Genomic DNA, 25,563 nt, shown 5'->3' with positions numbered 1-25,563 from the left:
AACTAGAGAGATCACCCAGGGTGGCCTTGATCTGCACAAGGCTGTTATCCTGTGGCCACCGCAGGTATTTTTCTCAAAAAGTAAGAAAGAAAAAAAAAGTGTCACACTCCCATCATTGCAGCGTCTAGGGAGGCTGAGGCAGAAGGATGGCTAATTGAAAGCCAGCTTCAGCAAAAGCAAGGTGATAAGCAACTCAATGAGACCCTGTCTCTAAACTTCAAGCTAGGGCTGGGGAAGGGGCTCAGAGGTCAAGGCCTCTGAATTCAACCCTCAGTGGCCAGAGGGAGATGGAGCCTGGGTGCAGCTGGGGTTTTCCCAGGTCTGCGATCTGGGGGTCTCTTCTGTGCTGATCTCCTTATTCTGCCTCCAGCACAATGTGGGCTCCAGAAACAGATTCAACACAGCTGGAGGAACATCAGCTCTCATACTGCCAACCTCGTGGGAACACTTTCCAGGGGGCTGGCCCCCACCACCACCACCATGAGCCTCAACCAGCGCTGGCCATGATGAACTGGATAGTTTCCACAGGGCAAAAGGCCAGTTTTACTTGGAGAATTTTGCACAGATGAACAAAGGACAAGTCAGCATCCCGAAGATGCTCTGGGTGGTCTTATAGGAGGAGGCCCAGGTGGTGAAAGTTTCAAAAAATGACTTCAATTTCCTAACATCAAAACCCAACAGAACTTAGAATTCTGGTCACCCTAACCCTGACCCAATACCCAAACCTTAAAAGGAAAAGAAAAAAAGCTGCACTCAAACCCTGCCATTCTGGCCTCCTTCTTGCTGCTATCACTCAAAAAGAAGGTTTGCTGCGCTCAGGCTGGGGAGAGCAGAGACTGACTGACGCCCTGTCCAATCAGAAGCCTCCATGCTGAGAGATGTCCAATCCTGAGCGCAGCCAGCGAACAGGGGGCGGGCCTCCACGCTCGGGATGGGATTTATTTCTCCCGGGTCTGTGCAGTTGGCCTCCAGGCTTCGCTGGGTGCCCGGGATCCTGGTTGGCCCTGCCACGCAGGGGCTGAAGCTCTCCAGGGCAGGCTTGGCTGCTGGGCACCAGGAAATGGTGAGTGTGCAGTGGCACCAGGTGCCTGGATAGGGAGGCTTGGGAGGGATGCAGGGCAGGGAGGCCATCAGGTGGGACCCACTGTGGTGGAGTTGGCTGACCCCGACTCTGGGGTCTTTCCATGTCCACAGGCCTGAGCCAATTGGGGACAGCGCCCCTCAGTCCCTGTGGCCAGCCAGGTGGAGAGCGTGACAGTGGCAGGGACCCCTCCAGCCTCCCCATCCCCTGGGGCAACCTCAGCCCCTGCTCCAGTCCTAAGTGGCAGGTGAGCTTGGCTGTCCAGCGTCTTCCTGGGCTCTGGTGATTGACAGGTTGAACCAGAAAATAATCAACTGCAAGCCAGAGGATGGCGCACACCTGTCATCCCAGTGGCTGCGGGTAGGGGGGCTGATGCAGAAGGATTGTGAGGTCAAGGCCAGCCTAGGCAAGTGGGTGAGGCACTTAGAGACTCAGGGAGACCCTGCCTCTAAATAAAGCTCAAAATAGGACTAGGAATGGGGTTCAGTGGTTGAGGACCTCTGAGTTCAATGCCCAGTACCAATAAAAAAAAAAATTCCAATCTCCAAACACCCTTTTCCTGCAAGAGGGGATCTATGGTGAACAGGGACCTCGCTTATTCCTCAGCTAGTTTTGTGGAGTTTGTTTTTTTGTTTTGTAGTTAACAGAAGGGTGCCTTACCACTCAGCCATATCCCTGGTAGTTTTTAGTTTTTATTCTGACCGCGGGTCTAGCTAAGTTGCTGAGATTGACTTTGTTAGGGTTTGATTGATAATGACTTTTCCGTTGCAATTAAGTATAGGATTTTCACATCCACGTGGGTTCAGGGGTGGACTTTATTGACGTTGTGATTCCTAGATGATAATTGTAACAATACAGCTCCACAATGTACATGTTAGGTAATAACTCTTTTTCTCTTATATTTCAAAAGTTTCTTGGTTAAGTTTACATATATTTAACTTTGTGGATGAATTTTAGGACTGGATGCTTCCATTAAGAGTAAAGCATGCTGCATTGTTTATTAGTGCATCATAGTTACACATAATACCTCATGAATATGGCACCCGTGTAAAACTTACCCATGCTATTTTATACTATTTTTAAGCTGAATGTACCATGACTATTAATGTATTATCCTAGTCTTGTTAACTGATTTCAGCAAGTCCCTGTGGCGGGGGTCTATCATGTGTCATTATTGGCAAAACAGTTTCTACAAATAGTTAAGAAGCATTTAAACTCTTTCAGTTTATTAGAATTATTCTGTTTCCTATCATCATTGATACTATTTAATTTTGTCTCTGATAGGATTTTATTTTACATTTCTTGGGTTTCTAAAGATGTTGAATTCTTTTTATTCTCATTATTAAACACATGGGTATCTTCTGTACAAATTGGCAGCTCAAGTCTTCTTCCTGAATTTCTTCAATGGTGGATTTCAGAGTGTTGGGACCGTGAGAATCACCAGTTCGTGGGCCCTTTTCCTACTGAAGCAGGCTGGGATCTTCAGGGGTGTCAGGTTTTTTTCAAACCTGAGGTTTTCATTCTGTTTTGGGGGCATGGGGAGCATAGTGAATAAATGCAGAGGTCCTTTTCCACAGAGCTACATCCCTTGTACTTTCTATCATTTATCTCCTGAAAGATGCTGAGATGCTGAGTCTGGCCTTGAACTTATACCTCAGCTTTCTGAGTAGCTGGGATTACAGGGGTGGCCCTCCTGCCCGGGGCCCCCTGAATGTTCTAAATGTAAGGGAAGAAAAATGTCAGATCCACAACCCCGTCTCCCAGACGAAATCTATACACTTGTATCAATTAATTCCTCAAATTCCAGTCCCCTGTCCCCACTGTAATAAAATTAAAAGAAAAGGGTTTTTTTCACTTTATGAGCATTTTACATGAGAGAAAAGTACACCTAAAACCACTTAACATTTGAAAAAATTTGTGAGTTTGTGTGTGTGTGCATGTGTACTCCCTCTTTCTCTCCCAGGCCAGACACTTTGTCAGAATGTCTTTGGGCTGAGTGTCCCTGCTGTGGACTGCATGTCCTAGGGGTCTCATGCCCTCTGTGATATTTTCCTGGTCCTGGTTTGGCTCTGCCTGACACAGGGATCCCACACCTGGGTCATCTGAGGTCTCCTTAGCGTCTGGTAAATATCAGCCACATGTTGACCTATGAGCAGGTGCATTTAGGGGAAGTAGTTTCTCAGGGGAGTAGGTGACTGCTCTGAGGCTTGGAGGAGTCTCCTTATCCAGAAGCCACTTCAGAAGTTCCCTCGTCCTGACTCTTGTGGATACTTGAACATCAGTGGGCATGCAGCCATTTATTAACACACTGGTTCAAGTTCCTTTGGAAATTTGTCCAGAGTGGTTGTTAGCTTTTAAAGAACTCCATGCTATTTTTTAAAAATGGCTGCACTAAACTGATATTCTAGCCCCATGTGGGCGGGTCTCTTTCTCCATACCCACGTCGTTGGAGGACTTGTTTCTTCCCCTGTTTGATAGGAGCCTTTCCCACACCTGAAGTTGGGCTGCAGAAGCTCTCCTACTTTGCTGGTGACTGAATTTCTGTTGCAATTTGTTAGAACCCAGGCTGCCTGTGCTCACTGCAGGAAGGTGGTGTGAGCCTATTCTAGAAATAAATAGGGTTTTGACCCCTTTTGCTGCACTCCTGGTGTGGATTGTAGCACAGGGAAATACTGAGACATCAATATGATGCCCCTCCTTTGTGATCCAGGGAGATATGCACATGCACAGTTGCCATTGCTCCCAAAACTTGGTGGGTTAGGATGGAGTCCATGAATGGGGAAAAATGTTGGGACTCTGATTGCCTGGACATACTCCTTCCAGAAAGAACTGTTCAGGCCTGGAGTTATTTCTAAGGTAGGGGGAAAAGGGCTCAGGCAGGGCTGCTGGGTGGACTGCATTTGTCCTGTCTACCTTTATTGACTGGCTAGAGAGGAGCTAAACTGTTAGCAACCACAGTTTGCAGATCATGCTGGCCAATCCCTTTTAGGGATAAACTGGGACCCTTGAGACCTCAGTCTCCTTCTTCCCTGGTCCCATGGATAAAGCTCATGACCCTCCAGAGCCATAGAAAAGCACTCCTTTTTCTCTCGTCCTGATACTTGTGTATATCCAGCTCTTTTTTTTATGAACACCATACAAATTGCTTTTCCAGCTACAAGTCATTTAGTGTTCAATGTGCTCCATTTGTGACCCCAATTCAATCTGCCTCTACTCTGGGTGCATCTGGATTGGGGTATTCTGTCCCAATTATGTGGCGCATTGCTCAAGGCAGGACTAATGCCCACGTGTCCCCCAACTTTGCCTGCCCTTTGGATGGTAGAGATTTTCTGAGTGGTCCAATGCATAGGTCTCTCAGTCCATGTATAACTTTATTTAAGGGGGACTCAAAACAGAAGTAGGTACTTATTGGGTGTATCCATGTGTGAAGAGAATCCAGGAGCCTCCTATTCTGGTGTAATTTTGAAACATAATCCTCCTCAATATGTGATTCTTCGGGGTGCTGAAGTATAGTCCAGTACCACGCACGTCCTGCTCCCAAGCCCTACCAGTGTTCTGCGCCTCCAGTTCCCAGACCTCCCTTCACGTTGGGTTGTCTTGTTCATTCACATTAAATCCTCTGCTGTAGATGGTGGCATTTATCTAGACCTTTTCAATGCACTTCATAATAAAAATGACATTTACATACATATGGAGTCATCTATGAAATTTCTGCTTTGTGATTTTTTTGGTCCTCAAATTACTGCAATATGATAATTTTATAATATGCATTGGTGCCTGGTAATGATAGCTCCTGCTTTTGCTTTTAGAGTTTAGAATTCTTGGCTAATTTTATATTGATTTACCCTTCCAAGAGAATTTTCAAACTGTTTGCTTTGGTCCCTTCTTCAATTACAAGGAAATCATGGTGAAATTTTGATGGGGTGTTATCCTAGATGAACCTGAGGGAAGCTGTCTTCTTTCTACTGAGGAGTCCTATCATCTATACCCAGGGTGTGTAATTCAGTCTGTTATGTGCTGATCTGTATTTGTATTTTTTCAAATTCTGCAGATGTACTATTTAAGTATGCTTATATGTGAAATGTGACATTTATGTGACAGCTATATAAAACTAACATGGTGTTCATAGTATTTGTCAAACTGTATGCAATATGGCAAACAAAATGTGGCTGATTGTCAGAAATAGTTATTTTCCATAGTTTATTATTTATCTATTACCAAATGGACATCCTCTGTCACCAGGCCCTGGGTCTCGGCTCTGGAAGAGCATGCTGTGTCCCCATATGGACAGGTGCTGTAGTGTCCATATCTGTTTCTGTGGACCTTCATGATAACCCCACATGTTCTTCAACACTGTCTCAATTTTTGTTCAATGTGACTTTATGGTGCAGTCCCTCCTTTCTTAAGAGGTTTATTGCTTTGTGGTGAAGGGACATTTAGATACCTGCTATTTGAAGGGGATGTTCACTGCTCTTGCCTGCGTTTCTCTCTTAGTCTCTGTTCTCCTTTCTTAGAAGAGTTTGGTTAAAGTTGAGGCAATTGGTTTCTTTCATCTGTCACTTCTCCTTGTTCTCTTTAATGGGGTCATTTTAGGAATAGATTTTTTTGTTTTCATATATACAATGTATAAATTTAAAAATATTTTTTCTGTAACTTTGAAAAGGACTTTTTTTCATTCTTTTTCTCCTTTTGTGAAACTGGAGTTTGGAACCAGGGTGCCCTATTACTCAACACTATCCTCAGTCCTTTTAAAATTTTTATTTAAAAAATTTAATTTTTTCTTAATTTTTAAAAATTACTACTGCCTATTTATTTTTAAATTTAGGCAGGGTTTCACTCGGTTGCTAGGGTAAGCTTCACAATTGTGATCCCCCTGCCACAGCCTCCAGACCACTGGATATATTGGGTATGTAGCACCAAATGCATTCTATCTCAGTTAGTTTGTTTGTTTGTTTGTTTCTTTTTTTCTAGATGTTTTTTCAATCATGAATTTTTATAGTTTTTATTATTTTTTTTGAAATACATGACAACAGTGTAATGCATCATAATCCTTATTTCACATAGAGCACAATTTTTCATATTTCTGTATATAATGTATATTCACATCAATTTATGCCATTATACATGTACTTTTTTGCATTACAACTCTTTATACAAATATATATCACAATTTTTTATCTCTCTTTGTATATAAATATGTTGACACCCAATTCATGTCTTCATACATGAACTTTGTATAAAGATGTCCATCACATTCCATCATCCTTGCTAATCCCCTGTGCCCTCCCTTTCCCCTCTGCCCTATTTAGAACTCATCTATTCCGCCCATGCTCCCCCTCCCTAACCCACTATGAGTCAGCCTCCTTATATCAGAGAAAACATTTGGCAATTTTTTGGGGGGGGTTGGCTGAATTCACCTAGATTTATCTTCTCCAACTCTATCCATTTACGTGCAAGTGCTATGATTTTGTTCTTTTTTAATGATGAGTAATATTCCATTGTGTATATAAGCCACAATTTTTTTTTATCCAGTCATCCACTGAAGGGCATCTAAGTTGACTCCATAGTTTAGCTATTGTGAATTGTGCTTCTATAAACATTGACCTGGCTGTGTCCCTGTAGTGTGCTGTTTTTTGTATAGTCCGAGAAGAGAAATAGTTGGGTCAAATGGTGGTTCCATTCCCAGATATCCAAGGAATCTCCTTACTGGCTGCACCAATTTGCAGTCCCACCAGCAGTGTATGAGTGTACCTTTTCCCCACATCCTCTGCAACACTTATTGTTGTTTGTCTTCATAATAGCTGCCCTTGTGACTGGAGTGAGATGGAATCTTAGAGTGGTTTTAATTTGAATTTCTCTGACTGCTAGAGATGATGAGCATTTTTTCATATAATTGTTGATTGATTGTGTATCCTTTTCTGAGAAGTGTCTGTTCTGGTCCTTAGCCCATTTATTGATTGGATTATTTGGGCTTTTGTTTGTTTGTTTGTTTGTTTGTAGTTGAGATGTTTGAGTTCTTTATATACCCTAGAGATTAGTGCTCTAACTGATGTGTGATGGGGTAAAGATTTGCTCCCAGAAAATATGCTCTCTATTCTATTGGTTTTTTTTTAATAAAAACCTTTATTTTAAATTGATCCCATGTGTTGATTCATGGTTTTAATTCCTGTGCTATAGGAGTGTTATTAAGGAAGTTGTGGCCTAATCCCACATGATGGAGATTAGGGCCTACTTTTTCTTTTATTTGGAGAGTCTCTGGTTTAATTCCTAGACCCTTGATCCATTTTGAGTTAACTTTTATGCATGGTGAGAGAGAGGGATTCAATTTTGTTTTGCTACCTATCGATTTCCACTTTTCCCATCACCATTTGTTGAAGAGGCTATCTATTCTCCAATCCATGTTCTTGGCAACTTTGTCTAATATAAGATAATTGTAGTTTTGTGGGTTGGTCTCTGTGTACCTCTATTCTGGGCTATTGGTCTACCAGCCTGTTTTGATGCCAGTACCATATTGTTTTTGTTACTATGACTCTGAAGTATAGTTTAAGGTCTGGTATAGCAATACCACCTGCGTCCCTTTTCCAGCTAAGAATTGCTTTATCTATTCTGGGTCTATTATTTTTCCAGATTTAATTCATGATTGCTTTTTCTATTTCTATGAGGAATGCCATTGGGATTTTGATCAGAATTGCATTAAATCTGTATAGTGCTTTTGGTAATATGATCATTTTGATAATATTAATTCTGCCTATTTAAGATCAAGTTAAATCTTTCCATCTTCTAAGGTCTTTGATTTCTCTTTAGTGTTTCATAGTTTTCATTGTATGGATCCTTCACCTCTTGTTGATTTCCAAGTATCTTTTTTATTGAGGATATTGTGAATGGGGTAATTTTTCTCATTTCTCTCTCAGAGAATTTGTCACTGATATACAGAAATGCCTTTGATTTACGGGTGTTGATTTTATATCCTGCTACTTTGCTGAACTCTAGTTCTAGAAGTTTTCTAGTGGAGTTTTTTGAGTCTTCGAGGTACAGAATTATATCATCAGCAAATAGTGCTAGTTTAAGTTCTTCTTTTCCTATGCTTATTTGTTTAATTTCTTATTTTAAAAATTCTTTCTTTTATTGGTTGTTCACAACATTACAAAGCTCTTTGCATATCATATTTTATACATTACATTGAAGAACTCCCAATTTTACCCCAAATGCAGATTGCAGAATCACTCCTTTAATTTCTTTAATCTGTCTAATTGCTCTGGCCAGTGTTTCAAGAACTATATTGAATAGAAATGTGAGAGAGGGCATCCCTGTCTTGTTTTCAATTGTATAGAGAATGCCTTCAGTTTTTCTCCATTTAGAATAATGTTGGCCTGAGACTTTGCATTGAGAGCCTTTCAAATGTTGAGGGAAGTTCCTGTTATCCCTTGTTTTTCTAGTGTTTTGAACATGAAGGTGTGCTGTATTTTGTCAAATGCCTTTTTTTTTGCATTTTTTGAGATGATCATAAGGTTCTTATCTTTAAATCTACTGATGTGATGAATTACATTTATTGATATCTGTATGTTGAACCAAGGTTGCATCCTGGAATGAATCCCACTTCATCATGATGAACCATCTTTTTGATATGTTTTTGTATTTGATTTGCCAGAATTTTATTCAGAATTTTTGCTTCTGCTTTTTAGAGGTATTGGTCTGAAGTACACTTTCTTGTCTGTGTTTGTCTTATTTTAGAATGAAAGAGATATTGGCCTTATAGAGTGAGTTTGGAAGTGCTCCCTTTTTTATATTTCATAGAATAATTTGAGGAGTGTTGGTATTAGTTCTTCTTTGAAGTTCTTGTATCCATTGAGTCCTGGGCTTTATTTATTTTTATTTTGGGGGGGTTGGTAGCCTTTAGATTGTGTCTTCTATTTCATTACTTGAAAATGATCTGTTTAACTTATTCAGTTTGGGTAAGTCACATGATTCTAGACATTTGTTGATGACTTCTATATATTCTGTTTTATTGCAGTACAAATTTTCAAAATAATTTCTAATTATCTTCTGTATTTCTCTAGTGATCATGGTGATATTTCCTTTTTCATCATGGATTTTATTAATTGGAGTTTTTCTCTCCTTCTCTACAGTAGCATGGATAAGGTTTTATCAAATGTATTTGTTTTTCAAAGAGCCAACTATTCATTTTGAAAACTAAAAAAAAATTAAAAATATATGGTAGCACAATATATTACAATTCTTATTACACATATACAGCAAAACTTTTCATATCTCTGTATATAAAGTAGGTTGACATCAATTCATGTGTTCATATGTGTACTTTGCATAATGATGTCTATTATATTCCAGCATCCTTGCTAATCCCTTTCCCCTCCCTATTCCTCCCACCACTCTGCCCAAAATAGAATTCATCTATTCCTACCATGATCCCCCTCCCTACCCCTCTATGAGTCAGCCTCCTTATATCAGAGAAAACATTCAGCATTTGTTATTCTGGGTTTGGCTAACTTAGCATTATCTTCCCCAATGCCATCCATTTACCTGCAAATGCCATGATTTTATTTTAGTTTTTATTGCTAAGTAATATTCCATTGTGTACAAATGCCATGTTTACTTTATCCATTCATCCACTGAAGGACATCTATGTTGGCTCCACAGTTTAACTCTTGTGAATTGTGCTGCTAAAAACATTGTGACTGTGTCCCTCTAGTATGCTGTTTTTAAGTCCTTTAGGTATAGACTGGGGAGCGGGATAGCTGGGTCAAATGGTAGTACCATTACCAGTCACTTTGTCAATTTTTATTGGCTTCTTTTGTTCCAATTTCATTGATCTCGGCTCTGATTTTAATTCTTTTCTCTCCTTTACTGCTTTTGGTGTTGATTAATTGTTTTTTGTAGGGGTTTGAGATGTAATTTTAGGTCATTTATTTGACTTCTTCTTTTTTTTAAGGAATGAACTCCATGCAATGAAGTTTCCTCTTAGTAATGCCTTCACAGTGTCCCAGAGATTTTGATATGTTGTATCTGTGTCCTCATTCACCTCTAAGAATTTTTAAATCTCCTCTTTGATGTTTTCTGCAACCCATTGTTCATTCACTAGCATATTATTTAGACTCCAGGTATAGGAGTAGCTTCTATTTTTATCATTGATTTCTAATTTCATTCCATTATGATCTGATAGAATGCAGGGTAATATCTTTACTTTTCTGTATTGGTTAGAGTTCTTTTTTGCATGACATATGGTCTATTTTAGCGAAGGATCTATTTGCTGCTGAGAAGAAAGTCTCTTCGCCTGTTGAAGGATGATATATTCTATGTATGTCAGTTAAATATAAGTTGTTGATTGTATTATTGAGTTCTATAGTTTCTGTCTGGATATTGTTTGGAAGATCAATCCAGTGGTAAAAGAGGTTTGTTAAAGTCACCCAGAATTATTTTCTTGTGGTCTACTGGGCCCTTAAACTTGAGAAGCGTCTGTTTGAACATAGATGCTCCATTGTTTTGGGGGTGTGTATATTTATACTTTTTTTTGTCTTGTTGGTGTATAGTTCCTTTAAACAGTATGTAGTGTCCTTCTTTATCCCTTTTGATTAACTTTCACTTGAAGTCCACATTATTTGATATAAGAATAGAAACAACTACTTGCCTCCACAGTTCATGTGAGTGGTATTTATTTTTTGTATATGAACACAATACCTTTATGATTTAGTTTTATGTGGTGCTGAGGATCAAATACAGGGCCTCACATGTGCTAGGTTAGTGCTCTACCACTGAGCCCCAACCCCAGCCTGAGCGATATATTTTTTTCCAACCTGTCACCTTTAGTCTCTGGGTGTCTTTTCCTATGAGATTAGTCTCTTGGAGTCAGCATATTGTTGGTCTTTTTTTTTTTAATCCAATCTGCCTGTCTTTTGATTGCTGAGTTGGAACTAAACTTTCAGGATTATTATTGAGACAAGATTTGTATTCCCAGTTATATTTGTTTATTTTTGGTATTTAACTAAGTCAGTTTCTCTTTGATAGGTTTTTCCTTTAGAGTGATACTACCCTTTTCTTATTTTTTATTGTTGTTCATTTCCTCCTCATGGAATATTTTGCCAAGGATGTTCTGTAGTGCAGATTTCTCATTGTAAATTCTTTTAAATTTTGTGTATGATGGAAAGTTTTTATTTTGTCATAAAATACCATCTGAATTAGATTTTGATCTAATTGCTAATCAAAATTTAATTTACTGGGTATACTTCTTGATTGGCATCCATTTCTTTCAGAGCTTGGTCTATATTGTTGCAGGATCTTGTAGACTTCAGGGTCTCAGTTCAGAAATCAGAGATCCTGATTGGTTTTCCCTATATGTAATTTGATTCCTTTCTCTTGTGGCTTTTGAAATGCTCTGCTCCTCCTGCAAGCTAGATCTTTTCATTATGATGTGTGTTGGTGTAGACCTGTAGTGATCTTGTTCATTTGGTATTTTATACGATCCTTGTATTGGATTTCCCAATTCACTCTACATGTTTGGGAATTTTTCTGGTATTATTTCGTTGAATAGATTGTCCATTTCTGTAGTTTAGACCTCTATGCCTTTATCTATCCCAATAGTTGTTAAATTTGGTCTTTTAATATTATCTCACAATTCTTGAATCTTCTGCTCATGGTTTCTGACAATATTCACTGGGGTCAACTTTATTTTTTCAAGATTATATATTTTGCCTTCAATGTCAGAGGTTCTGTCTTCCAAGTGATCTATTCTGTTGGAGATGCTTCCTATTGAGTTCTTAATTTGGTTTACCGTTTTCTTCATTTCAAGGATCTCTCTTTTTTTTTTTCAAAATCTCTATCTTCTTATTGAAGGAATCTTCTGTTTTCTGTGTTTGCTTATGTAACTCTTTATCAAAATAATCCTTTGCTGCCTGTATTTGCTCTCATATCATCCTTTAATTCACAGAAAATTATGTACCTTCTCCCATTTATCCTGCTATTCTGACCATGGATTCTAATAATGTAGCATCTTTGTTTGGGGCATATTCTTTCTTGGTTTCTCATTTTGTACATGCATCTTCCCTTTCAACTCTGTGTTTTTAAGATACATAGCCATGTAGGCTTATAGGGTCCCCAATGGGTTTCAATACATTTCTTTTAAAAAATTCATTTATTTTTTTTAAATACACGACAAAAGTGGAATGCATTACAATTCTTATTACACAGAGAGCAAAATTTTTCGTATCTCTGTATAGAAAGTATATTCATGCTAATTTATGCCATTATATGTGTACCCATTTCTTTCTGCATTATAAGTCTTAATACACATATATATCACATTTTTCATATCTCTGGTTGTATATAAGGTATGTTGGCACCAATTTGTGTCTTCATATATGTACTTTGGATAATGGTGTCATCACATTCCACAATCACTGCTAATCCCCTGCCTCATCCCCTCCCCTCCAACCCCTCTGACCTATGTAGAATTCATCTATTCTTCCCATGCTTCCCCTCCCTACCCCACTATACTCAGCCTTTTTATATCAGAGAAACCATTCAACATTTATGTGTTGGGATTGCCTAACTTGACTTCTCCAATATCATCCATTTATATGCAATTGCCATGATTTTTTTATTACTGAGTAAAATTTCATTGTGTATATATGCCCCATATTTTTATCCATTCATCAACTGAAGGGCATCATTTAATATTGGTCTGTTTAAATTGTGTATGTCTTCCTGATTCAATGTGGGCATATCATATGACTTAAGAAATTTGTTGATGGGCTGGGGATTTGGCTCAAGTGGTAGCGCGCTCACCTGGCATGCATGCGGCCTGGGTTCGATCCTCAGCACCACATACAGACAAGGATATTGTGTCTGCCTAAAAATAAATAAGTAAATATTTAAAAAAAAAGAAATTTGTTGATGCCTTCAGTGTCTTCTGTTTTATTGGGGTATACATTTTCAAGATAATTTCTAAATATCTTGTCTATTTCTGTAGTGTCTGTTGGGATATTACCTTTTTCATCATATATGCTGATAATTTGAATTTTATCTCTCTTTGTCTTTATTAGCATAGGGTCTGTGAGAGAACCAACTTTTTGTCAAGGTTTAATTGTTTCTTTTAATTCAATTTAAGTTCTAATTTCAATTATTTCTTGCCTTCTACTTTGCTGTTGATTTCTTCTTCTAGGGCTTTGAGATGAAGTATGAGATTAATGATTGACTTTTTCTTCTTTTAAGGAATGAACTCAATGCAATGAATATTCTTCTTAGTACTGCTTTCATAGTGTCCAAGAGATTTTGATATGTTGTGTCTATGTTCTTGTTTACCTCTAAGAATTTTTTAAATTTCCTCCTTGAAGTCTTCTGTAACCCATTGTTCATTCTATTGCATCAAATTGATACACTCGTTGAACTGCTTATAAAACTTGAAATAATTCAAGTTTGTCTTTTCACAAGGTGGTAGTGTCACTTTACATGTCTCCAAACATTAATATTTTATGAATATTTTACACATTGGGAATGTGTCATGGATGATATTTGAAACTAATTGTATTGGGAATCTCAATCTATCTCATGGATAGAAAGCAGAAAGAATAAAAACCAGACTGTTTTAAAAAGCTTTTTTACCGCTCTTTTTGTCTCCCTTGTGCACAATCACCTCATGAGAATATCTTTGACAAGTCTGATCTGCATCTGGAATGTCCGCCAAATTTCACATTCACTGATTGCAGAAAAGTTAGGCGTTGGGCTGTTATTCAGTGCTTGGGTTATTATATATATCCTTCACTTCACTCTGATATGGAATATATATACTGTTTTTAGACTTATGTATTTTCCTCTGAATTAGATAATGGAAAGTATCTTATTACATAATTAAAGTCACTCTCCTACATGATAGTCAGTTCTACTAACTCTTAATTCAAATTAAAAACTGAATAATGGTTTGGACCAGGTTCTATTTATCTACCAATTTTTATTTCAGGAGCCATTGAAATTCAGGGATGTCACTATTGATTTCTCTAAGGAGGAATGGAAATGCCTGGATCCTGCTCAGCAGAATTTATATAGAGAAGTGATGTTGGAGAACTACAGCAACCTAGTCTTTGTGGGTGAGCATAACTTTCCTTCAATATTCCTAATTATCATTATTTAGTTTTCTTCCCTTGAAGTATATCATTTGGGAACTTCTCCAGAAAAATGTGTTGCATATTTATGCTTTCAATAAGAAAGATGGGGTAGTTCGTGGTGCTAACAAGAAAATATTAATGATGTTTCCTTTCATCTTTAATGTTTTCCTTTGGTGGCATGATATATGACTTTCACTTGACATATGGTTGACTTAGAGAATGCAGTGATGTCAAATCCTGTGGCCCACATATAGCAGAGGACATAGTTGAGGTAGAGGAGGAAGCCTAAATTCAAAAAGGTTCATTGAGACATTATCTAACAGAAAATATTTTTGAGAAGCTTTGAATTCTTTCTCTTGTTATCATAGAAAAACCTGTCCTGTGTTCTGTGCTTTAAAATTATGTAGTATCCTCCTTTTCCTCCAGTAATGTCTCCATACATTCAAATTAACAACAAAACACTCCGCTTGCCTTTTGAGTGTTAATGTTATCTGACAGCAGCTCTTTCATAACTTAAAAAATGTTTTTAGTTGTTAATGAATTTCCTGTTTATCCATATATGGTGCTGAGAATTGAACCCAGGGCTTCACAAATGCTAGACAAGCTCTCTAACAGTGCTCTAAAACTCCAGCTCTTGTTCCATTATTTGCAGGAAAGTTTTGCACATTTCTGGAGACCTCTAGGTCCACCCATTGTAATACATTACTATCATAAGTCAGTGTCTCTAATCTTATTTGTACATTTTTTCACTAAAATTTTCTTATCAGTGTTCTTTCTGATATGTGTAATGGATTTTCTATGAAATTATCTGCTATGAAATGAGTGTCAAGTTGGACAAAGACTGCTGTTTTGAGAGATGGTGTGAGTTTTATTTGAGTTAGAGGATTTGTAAAATAATACATCTGTGGATATTTACAATTTGGTTGTTTTTCCTCTTTTTTAAATTGTGTACAGTAGGTTCCATGTTATAGACTGGGTTTCCTCATATCAGTTAATTGCTTCACAAACTAAGAGATGTATGATTCTTGTTTGTATTGCCAAAAATATTATATGTTCTTTTGCCTGTATAAATATTAAGCCTCTTTTGTCCATGACTTCTGTATTTTATCTTGATTGGCTTTTGATTCTGCCCATGTATGTAGAAATTGAAGTTTTCTATGTGTAATTGTATTGGAGATTGATGGCTGTGATACTCTCGTGCTGAACTACACCCGAGCTCCTTTTCACTCATATTTAAAGAGAGGTTCTCACTAAGTTATTGAGGATGTCTTGAATTTGCAATTCGCCTGCCTCAGACTTCCTAGTAGCTGAGATTACATGCATGCTCATCATTTGTATATTGATGAGCTTGTTCTTCTTTCAAGGATAAAGACCACATTATTTTAAATGTAGCTTTGAGAAATGTTGCCATTCTCTTTATCTATTAATTTTCGGTGTAATCAAAACCACAAATTAAAACTTATTGTCTCCAAAATTGTAAATATATAGTTCAGTAACATTAATTAAAATTGTTATGCAATATATTTCTACAAAGTTTACATCTAAAAAAAAAAAAAAACAATGCCTAGGAAGTGAGGGCTCATTTCTGTCTCCTCATCACATAACTATTCTCTCTTGTTAAGAAAGCTTTTTTTTTAGTTTAGAGATGTCATGTTAGTAGAATTCTGCAGTAGTCTCTCTGTGACATTTCAGTTAACCTAGTGTATATACATTTTGTAAAATATATAATTAAAATAAATTCTTTGACTTCAAAATTCTGTAGTTTTATATTCCAATATGGCTCATCATTCTTTTCAAGGGATATTTGGTTTACATCCCCCATGATGGCTCTGTTGAATAACAATGTAACAAAACTGGTGTGCAATGTTTTTAATTTGCTATTGATGTGAGGGCTGATTGCCACACTCACTAAGAACTCCATCTACGTGACTCCATGTTTGCATTTACAATTAAATTCTGTAACTTTTAATATTTTTTTAGCAGGGAAATAATCTTATTTGTATTTTTGGGGTTATTCATACAATTTAAAAGATAGATTTCTCTGCAAAAAAATTTTTTAACAATGGGAGGTTGATGAATATTATATGGAGCCTCTAGTTAACTTTAAGTAGTATATACATCTTTAAATTTAATCTTTCAATTTTGAACATCATCATGCCGAAGAGTGTTCAATCAACTGACACATATTTAGGGATTTTTGAAAATCTCTACCACTTTTGACTTAAAATATTTATTCCATGTTGGTTACAAAATAACTATCACTTAAATTTTTATTAACCTTTGTTTTAATATATAAAATTGATCTAACCAGAATAATATTCCACTTTTGATTAAGAACAGGGATTCTATAAGTCTATCTAGTTTCAAAATATTTTCAAAGTCTTATGCTTTGCAATTACCATTTTGCTTCACTGTATTTCTCTTTTCAGTAAGTGGGGATTTATGTCTCTTAGTATGACGGTGATTCTTTGTTTTCATTAAACCCTCTCAGTGTTTTCTTTGTGTGTTTGGGAAGTATGAAGTACGTAACGAATGTATTTACTCTTAATTCAGAACCTAGGGAAAGGGTCCTTTTCTCTCTTTTGCCTCTTTTGAAAGTTTTTTTGTTTTAATTTAAAATGTCTTCTATGTCCTATAACTGTCTTAAACTATGTTTTGTGTACTATAATTTATACAGCCCAGGTTTTGTTCAATCACTTTTGTATGTGTCATTATTATATTCTTTTGCTTTCAGTATGTGTGTGTTCTTAGATTTAGAGTATCCTGTAGACTATCTACAATTGCAATATTTAGAGTTAATTCAGATATCCAAGTTTTGTTTTTATCACAATTTTGTAATCTTGCAGTTGCCAACAAAAAACTCAAAAAAGGAAGAATCTCCTACTCATACTTTGTATGAGTATCAACTTGACTTCACTTTATTAAAAACTGAATATATTTATGTGACCTTTTAAGATTATATTTTTGTTTCAGGTATATATGCCTATTAACAGTATTGTTTTTTTGCTTTTGTCTTTCAAATTTTATTGCAAAATTACATGTTTTATGACCCATCATTACAATAAAATAGAATTGTTTTTGCCAAGAAATGTTTAAAATTTTATATGACTTATGATGGTGTGCACTTACATTTTATTATGAAGGGTTACCTTTAGTACTTTTTGGAGAACATATCCAGTGTTGATGAATAGTGTGTGTATTTTTGTATGTTTAAAGACTTCATTTTCCTTCTCTTTTGAAAGGTAGTAGCTGTGAATATAATTTCTTGGTTGATAATTTTATTCTTTCATCCCTTGAATATAGATAGAATGAATTTCTTCCTGTGTTGTGAAGATTCGACTAAGGATTTCACAATTATATAGTTACACATTTTTAGGTGACCCATCTTTTTCGCTTGGATGCTCTCAGTATCCTGAGTTTTTAAACTTGGATTACAACCTACTTTGAGTCTTTACAACTTGGAGAAAACTGAGCTGCTTGGATGTTTCATTTTTCCGATTTTCTGAGATGTGTTTATTAATACTGGAAAGAGAACTTAAGCGCGATTTAGCACTTTGCATTTTTTACTTTGTCTGGCCTTTAAATTTTGATGCTCTAGCTCAACCTCCTATGTTGCTATGTACAACCACCCCTGAGTGTTTCAGACATTTTCTGAAGAAAGTCTTTAAACATACATTTCTGCTTATTACTATTAACAATTCTTCACTTATTTTTATTCTGTTTATTGTGTGTTGGTTTAGTTCAGTAAACTTCTTTTAAATAATAATTGACTATTCCCTTGAAGTAATTCATAACTTTGCTTACAGTTGATTTAGCCATGTTTCTTTCTGTTGGTAAGCAGGAACCCCTTTTTGAACAGTCCCCAAATATTTGCATGTTTCATATTTTTATTTTTAATGAAACAGTAGATTTTGAAAATATATTCTGAAGTAGGAAAATCTTTGTGTAACAAAATGTATTTTTTCTCTACTATATTACTCTCTATAGTAATGTACTCATCTTGGATAGTGTGAACACAAAGATGATTAGGAAAATTTTCAAAGTAATTTTCTGTGTGTATTTTTATTTGATTTATATATTTCTACAGAAATGATAGACTGGATTTAATAATTCACTCCCCTACTGATGTTATTTTTTGCTGCAATTTCTTATGTCTGAAAAATATACTCAGCGCAGTACAGTAAGTAAACATGTTTGTTATTTTTATTTATTACAGCCATGACTTCTAATCATCCTCGAGAAATTTTACCAGAACAGGGAATAAATGAGAGAGAGAGAAGATATGTAAAGTGTGACTTTGACTGTTTACAACCAAGAAAACAATGGGAAAATATAGGTGAGAGTAAAGTTCAAAAATTGTATTATAATAGACAAAATCAATCAGTAGTCCCTATTTATGATAAAAATTTTATGGTCAAAAGACACCAGAGAAAATTTATCTTAAAAAAAATTCAATGTATTCCAATTATTTTGAGGAGTTTTATGTCTTTAAAAATAAATCCACAGCCATTTTTGAATTGAAAGTCAATGTGGAAAAATTGAAATTCAGACCATGCATCAGTTTTTAACTTGGCCAATTATAAAAGTAGCACTGAGTTAAAATTCCAGTAAAACTTTTGCACAGAAAAGATATTTCTAAAAGTGATCCTTTTGGGAGTTTCTTTATAAAATGTCCATTTTCTGAAACAAAAGATTAATTTCTCCTTGTCCCCAAATGGACAAGAATTGTAGAAAAGTTTCTACTTCCCCACTATTGCTTAATGACAATTCTGATACAGATTTATGGAAAGTGCACTATATAGATAAAGCTTGAAGTAACACAATAAGCCATGTCTCTACCCTGAGTAATGACCAGTATATTTACCTTGATGATAAAATCTATGAATATAGAGAAATCCTAGTCCTTTTCTAAAGGAAATTTACCAAGATGACCATGTAGGAAAGTCTTGCTTCAGTGATCAAAAACTAGTGTTCATTAAAATATTTATAGCCAAGAAAAAACCCGCAAGTGTAACATATGTAAAAGGGCTCTTAACCACAGTACAGAGCTTTCTTAATACAAGAAAATTTATAGAGAAAGACAGACCGAGTTGTATCGGAGATATTGAGCAGGTAAATGCTTTAATATATTTTTAAAACACCGCAGATACTATGACAGTGATAAATTCTACAAATTTAAAGAATGTGAAAAAACTTTTAGTGAAAAGTTAAAACTTGTTTAATAACAGAGGATTTATACTGAAGGAGAGACCTGTAAATGTAAAAAGTGTGGGAAAGACTTAAAAAGTTTTTCACCATTACTCAACACCAAAAAAATTATTCTGTAGAGAAGACCAACCAATGTGAAGAATGCAATGTACTCAAGAACTTTACTCATCATCACAATGTTCATACAGGAGATATGCCATGCAAATGCAAAGAATGTGACAAAACTTCTAATAAAAGCTCCAATCTTATTTGTCAGCAGTGGACACACCCTGGAGTAATGCCCTACATATGTAAACAATTTTGCAAAGGTTTCAGTCAAAAACCAAGCCTTAAAAATTACCAGAGAATTCATATGGAAGAGAAGCCCTACAAATGTAAAGTGTGTGGCAAAAGTTTTAATATAAACTCAAATCTTGATCCCCACAACAGGATTCATACTGGAGAGAAGCCCTACAAATGTAAATTGTGTGGCAAGAGTTTCAGTAAAGAATCATCAGTTACTCGGCACCTGAGAATCCACACTGGAGAGAAGCCCTACAAATGTAAAGTGTGTGGCAAGAGTTTTAATACATACTCAAATCTTGATCGCCACAACAGGATTCATACTGGAGAGAAGCCGTACAAATGTAAAGTGTGTGGCAAAAGTTTTAATACAAACTCAAATCTTGATTGCCACAACAGAATTCATACTGAAGAGAAGCCCTATAAATGTAAAGTGTGTGGCAAGAGTTTATATTAAAACTCGAATCTTGATTGCCACAACAGGATTTATACTGGAGAGAAGCCCTACAAATGTAATGTGTGTGGCAAGAGTTTTAGTCGAAAATCATCACTTACTCAGCACCAGCGAATCCACACTGGAGAGAAGCCCTTCAAATGTAAAGAGTGTGCCAAAGCTTTTAATAGCACATTGCACCTTAATTGTCACAAAAGGATTCATAGAGGAGAGAAGCCCTACAAATGTAAAGTGTGTGGCAAGAATTTTAATCACATATCATCACTTACTCAGCACCAGCGAATCCACACTGGAGAGAAGCCCTACAAATGTAAAGTGTGTGACAAGGCTTTTAATATACACTTGAGTCTTGTTCGCCACAACAGAATTCATACTGGAGAGAAGCCCTATAAATGTAAAGTGTGTGGCAAAAGTTTTAATACAAACTCACATCTTGATCGCCACAACAGGATTAATACTGGAGAGAAGCCCTACAAATATAAATTGTGTGGCAAGAGTTTCAGTCAAAAATCATCACTTAATCAGCACCAGCAAATCCACACTGGAGAGAAGCCCTACAAATGTAGAGAATGTGGTAAAGATTTTAAACAACAATCATCACTTACTCGACACCAGAGAACCCATACTAGAGAGAAGTCCTATAAATGTGAAGAATGGCTAAGCTTTTAATATTGAAGATCACATCTTACTAAACATTGTAGATTTTATACTGGAGAGAAGCTTTACAATGAAAACATTGCATCAGTATCTTTAAGGATGAGTCAACCCTTATTTCACAGCAGTTCAACACTATTTCACACCAGAGATATGATAGCACAGAAATCATATAAATGTAAAATAGGTGTCAGAGTCTCCAATAGTTGCTCACACCCTACTCAGCACGTCAGAATTCATTCGAGTGAGAGGACATGTGAAAAATTTTTTGCAAAGCTTTTGGCCATTGATCAAACATTTTTAAAACACTGAAGGATTTATAGCACATAGAAACCCAAAGAATGTGTCCAAGACTGTATTCAAATTTCCAACATTTTTAAATTTTTGACCTCATATCTGTATCAAATGTGGAGTAGATTTGTACAAAGTGTGTACCTTAGATAATAGTAAAATATTTACAAAAACACCTTGACAAATATAAAGATTGTAGTAAGTTTCTTATCTATGGCCCATCCCTTGAAGTATTTGGGACCTAGGTGAAAAAAAAATCATTTAAATGTCGAAAATGGGTAATTGCTTCTGACATTTGCTGAAAAATTTCTTAACATCTTTAGCTGATATTTTAGAAATAAAAAAATACAAGTATAGAATTGTGTATCCCTCAAAGTAAATAATTTTAGTATAAATCAACAATTATTAAATAGTCTCATTTTTCACAACTGGAGAAATAATAATATTCAGGGTTGATTATTTCAGAAGTCTCTTAAGATTTATATGAAATTTAAAATTTAAATTTTTAAGAGCCTCTTAAACTTAGGGACACTTAATCAGTAAACCACATCCTCAGTTTTTTTTCTTTTTTATTTAGAGTAGGTTTTGCTAAGTTGTATAGGGCCTCACTAAGTTATGGAGCCTGACTTTGAACTTGCAAAGCTTCTCACGTCCCTAGGGTCATGGCATGGCCCACCATACCCCTTTTACAGAGCATTTATACTTATATTTCATTAAAGATGCAATTTGTTACTAAATAAAGTGTGAATTTCTTAATGTTAACCTTGTTATGCATTTAATGATGTTATTATGTCACACATCTCCCACTATTCACTTTGCTAATGGATCGATGCAATAGTAAAATATTCTATTGGGTAAATAATGCTATTATGTCTCCATTAATTATTTCATATGTTTAATCAAGTATTATTTGGAGAATATTATTTATGTAAATCATATACTCTCGTTTTTAATTATGGGAAAATTAAGAGAGTTATAGGAAGGACCTAGAGATGCTTAAATGATGCCCAGATATCCCTAGTTTGAATTATGAGTATAACATTTCATCTTATAGAGGAGCAGTACACCCTAAGGGATCTACAACTCTGGAGAATTATACAAGCTCCAAATCAGGAAGAGGAGAAAGACCCAAGAGACTAGGAGCCAACGTGCATATTCAGGCAATAAAGCAGGGTTGCTTAAGTGGGAAATAGTCTTAATGTTTCCTGGGGAATCCACATGGTCCATAGGCCCATCCTGACTCTTGGACTGAAGAAACCATGCAGTTCCTCATGAATTCTATGACGTTCATCACTGAGGTGACAATACTAGCCTCTAGAGTAGGACAAACATTACAATTTGGGACCACTTCTTTAGTTTTGGATACCCAGTAAAAAAGTGTAACTAGAAACATGTAAAATGATGAGTGTAAAAAGAAAAAGACATACTATAGAAGCATTTATGTCCCCACATTTTTTATTTCATTGTATATTATGATTTTGTAGACCCTTTGGTTCTACTTAATAATTTACAATATAATTTTTGTTTTACTTATTGGATCATATGATAGATAGCATGTGTCATGGTTTCCCAGAACCCTCTGCAACCCTGTAATTATAAGATACTATAAACTAACCATGTCCCTCCTCAGATCTTATAGCTCCAAGAGCCCATGACACCACAGAGAGAGAAACACAATTTTGATTGAAATAAAACTCTATACTCTCATCTACAACTCCTGTTCAAAAAGTAAAAACACAATATTCTCTTCATATGTGAGCCTTTTGGGTCAAAAAATCACCACCCACCAACATTTCATTTAACTTTATTTGGGAAAATAAATATTGAAATATAATGATAAGTTCTAGGAGAATAATATTCACACCGTTCTTTATTTCTAAGTGTAAATATCTAGGTTTCATGCTTATCTCCACATTATTTTATGCAGAAAACTGGCTTCATTTTTCATATGAGAGTTTAAACTATTTATAAGGCCAGGAGGGAAGATTCAGTCCTAGAGGTCTAAAAAAAATACTAAAGATCTTCCCTTTTCTTGATTGAATGATGTCTGCAGTCCTTCATGTAATAGATAAAGAATGCTGATTTCTCAATGCATCTGGCTTGGTGACTCACTCATTGGAATCCAAATTTATTTAGTTATCTCAAGGCTATCACTCCCTCCTCTAGGATCTTACCTGTCTTGGGAGGACTTGGTGTCCTTCAGGGGATCACCAGGTCATGCAAGATGTTAGAATGAAGTTTTCTTTGTTCTAACTTGTATTTATTCGGCCTCACTTTCAATACAAGTTAGAACAAGACTTCAGACTCTCACCTGTGGAGAGGATGCTCTTCCCAGCACTTCCCATTCAGGTTTCTGAAAAGCTCTTTGAAACTCCCCAGTACATATGTTCAGTGGTTGGGTTTTCCTAGTCTGGCAATACAGTTGCCTGTTTCTTTCATTTTGCTTTCTCTCTTGCTTTTATAGTATTACTCAAGGAAACACTGTCTTGTGTGAAGAGAGTGTCTTTCTTATTATCTACTGGATCTGACCTGCCAAGTTGAGTAGCTGCCCACATACTTAATGTCACAAACACATGTATATGTTATCTAGTCAGTAACTAGTGTATCTTTCAACTGCATGATTTTTTATTACATGGGGGAGGAAGTTGAGAATGCTTTCTTTGAGTGCCCACAGCACTATTCATAATATTCATAGCTCTGCTGTGTAATGTTTCCTCTCTACTCAACTTGTAAGTATTGTTCTTGTGTTGCTTTGTAAAACAAATAGAAAAGAATTGTAAACCAAAGATTTTGTGATTATAGCTAGTTGTGCAGACTGACTTGGGCAACTCTATTTACCATTGTTGTTTTGTATGGGCTCAAGGTACTCTTTTATACTTTTATTTAACCTTAATGACATTACCATTCATTGAAGAGTTTTTAACCCACAAACCTTCTTTGTATACAAATTTTCCCTTGTCATTTTTAAAATTTATTACTCTTTTTAGGTATTCATGATAGTAGAGCAAATTTTGACATATTATACATGGAGTAAAACTTATTTTAGTTAGCATTCCATTCTTGAGGTGTACATGGTGTGGATCTTCCCTGGTTGTGTATTTATATATAAACATTGAAAAGTTTTGTCTGATTCATTCTACTGTCATTTATATTCCTATTTCCCTTTTCTTCCCTTCAATCCAACTTTGTCTAATCCACTGAATTTCTATTCTCTTTCCCTTCTTTTTTGTGTGCTTTAGCACCTCTATATATTATGTATTTTATGTAATGTCTGTTTCATTCTACTATTATTTCTATCTCCATATTTCTTCCCCTCCCCCTGCACTCCTCTCTACTTAATCAAAACAACTATTTTCCCCACCCCCATTGTGAATTAGCATACAGTTATTGTAGAGAACATTTGGTCTTTGTGTTTGTGTGTGGGGGGTGGCGGCTTATATCACTTAGCATGATATTCTTCACCTCTATCCTTTCACCACCAAATGGCATAGTTTCATTCATCTTTAAAGCTAAGTAATATTCCATTGGTGGGGGGAATTATATATATATATCACATTTTATTTATCCATTCAACTTTTGAAGGAAACATAGCTTGGTTCTATGGTTTATCTATTGTGAATTGTGCTGCTATAAATATGGTGCAGCCTTTCCCTGTAGCATGCTGTTTTTAAGTCTTTTGGGTATAGTCCAAAGTGAAGGATAGCTGGGTCAAATGATGTTTCCATTCCGGTTCTTCAAGGCATCTCCATACTGCTTTTCATGGTGGTTGCACCAATTTGGAGTCAATCTCATGAGGAATGTGTGAGTGTTCCTTTTGACCCACATCCTCACCAACATTTATTGTTGCCTTCATTATTAATGATTGCCATTCTGATTGAAGTGATTTGTATAAAATCTGTAGGTTCTTTCTTCACATTACTGTTTCTTTTGCTGAGAAGCAGCTTTTTAGTTTGAATCTATCTTCTTTATTTATTCTTGATTTTTAATTTTTGTGCTGTAGGGGTCTTGTTATTGAAGTCAGATTGTGTATCAACATTCACCTCAGATTTTTAAATGTCATCTCAAGTTCATGAATGTTTCACTTTTATTGTTTCTCTTACTATCTTGCCTTATAGATCTACATGTTCTAAAGAGACATGAAATGATCTAGCTTCACATGCCTGATTTTCTGATGACTATTATTTTTCAATATGTAGCTGCAGATTGTTTAAAATATAAATCTATTATTTCAGACTTTAAATAAAGCACATCCATGCCTTGTGTAAGAAATATTCTAACAATAGATCAACATCAAATCGATAATATATATAAATATATATAAAAGTCTGGATTCAAATACATGCACATCCAACCCAGAGCTTGGCCCATAACACTTATTCTATGCTAGTTCTACACTTTAGAACCTCCATGAAAGCTCTTATACATCCAAAGCCTGAGACTCACTCCCCAGACATTCTTCTTTTTGGGGGTGGTACGATGAT

At 36.0% G+C, this 25,563-nt stretch overlaps 1 protein-coding gene across 1 annotated transcript; it reads left to right on the top strand.

Moving 5' to 3' along the window:
• The first annotated feature begins 374 nt into the window (after positions 1–374).
• On the top strand, positions 375–20,806 carry LOC144371228 (uncharacterized). The gene is given in 2 exon segments (XM_078033646.1): positions 375–438; positions 19,521–20,806. Coding segments are annotated over 2 exon segments (1,350 nt in total).
• Positions 20,807–25,563: the final 4,757 nt, after the last annotated feature.

This window comes from Ictidomys tridecemlineatus, chromosome 16, assembly GCF_052094955.1.
Source record: "Ictidomys tridecemlineatus isolate mIctTri1 chromosome 16, mIctTri1.hap1, whole genome shotgun sequence".
Taxonomy (NCBI): Eukaryota; Metazoa; Chordata; class Mammalia; order Rodentia; family Sciuridae; genus Ictidomys; species Ictidomys tridecemlineatus.
Note: the sequence above shows the minus strand (reverse complement) of the source record. Positions and strands in the feature narration are given on the sequence as shown.